Consider the following 1,043-nt stretch of genomic DNA (forward strand, 5'->3'; position numbering starts at 1 on the left):
CGCGGGCCTCTTCCCAGTGGGGCAGATGATGTGGCTGCCTCACATCCACATGCCCACCTGGCAACTCCCCAGGCCCATCCCAGAGTGGGTCAGCAGCAGGTGACCTCACCCCCTCACCTGAGCACCAGCTGCAGCATCACATCCTCGCAGTTGAGGCTGAGCAGGGTCCGGAAGAGGCTCAGGGACACCATGCACAGCTGGGGACAGTGCAGGGCATCAGGGGGGCAGCGGAGCGGGCAGGGGGCAGTGCCACCCACCCCATGGTGGAGCAGGGGAAGGGGATGGGAATGGCACGGGGATGGGGACACTGGGCATGGGATAAAGATGAGGACGGGGGTGCTGGGGGGCCGTGGGGGCACGGGGCTCACCCGGGAGTTGCTGTTGATGCGGCCCACCAGCGTGTCCAGGATGGTGGTGTTGTCGTGCCGGTGCAGCAGCACGAAGCGCAGGAAGGTTTTCAGCAGGGCCGTCTCGCTGACGCTGCGCAGGAACAGGTCCAGGTACGCCGTGCTTGCAATCATCTCCTCCACTGAGGTCTGCAGGAGGGGCACGGGCAGCTGGGGATGGGCACCACGGGGCCCTGCCCACCTGCAGGAGCAGTGGCAGGGGCTGGAGACCCCCATCCCACCCCTGCTGCCAGGGGTCCCTCACCTTGTGCAGCGCCGGCCCCATGACGGGCACAAGGAACCCGTTGTGGACGTAATCCACCAACTGCTTCTGCACCAGCGGATGGGCAACCTAAGGGACCGCAGGGGGGTCAGGCAGCCCCCTGTGGGGCTGGGAGCCCCTCTGAGCTCCTCGCAGCCCCTCAGCCCCACCTGGATGACGGCGTTGCAGAACTCCAGCGAGTTCATGAAGAGCACGAGGGAGGAGACGCCAATCCAGTCCTCGCGCCGCAGGAAGTGCCAGTCGTCTCCTCGCACCTCGATCTTGCGGGGCAGGGAGGAGTACAGGGCGCTCAGGCCCGTGGCCAGCACCTGGGAACACCTGGGCTCTGCTGCCCCGCAGCCCCTCCGGCTGCTGGACCCCGCCAGCCCCCCCCA

At 67.5% G+C, this 1,043-nt stretch overlaps 1 protein-coding gene across 1 annotated transcript in view; it reads right to left on the minus strand.

The window, feature by feature from the left end:
* Window positions 1–1,043, minus strand: part of FAM160A2 (family with sequence similarity 160 member A2) — a 7,483-nt gene that overhangs the window by 4,865 nt on the left and 1,575 nt on the right. The window contains 4 exon segments of the mRNA XM_031065351.1: window positions 118–197; window positions 369–536; window positions 652–738; window positions 819–977. Of these exon segments, the coding sequence (XP_030921211.1) occupies window positions 118–197; window positions 369–536; window positions 652–738; window positions 819–977 (494 nt within the window).

This window comes from Geospiza fortis, unplaced genomic scaffold, assembly GCF_000277835.1.
Source record: "Geospiza fortis unplaced genomic scaffold, GeoFor_1.0 scaffold370, whole genome shotgun sequence".
NCBI classification, from domain to species: Eukaryota; Metazoa; Chordata; class Aves; order Passeriformes; family Thraupidae; genus Geospiza; species Geospiza fortis.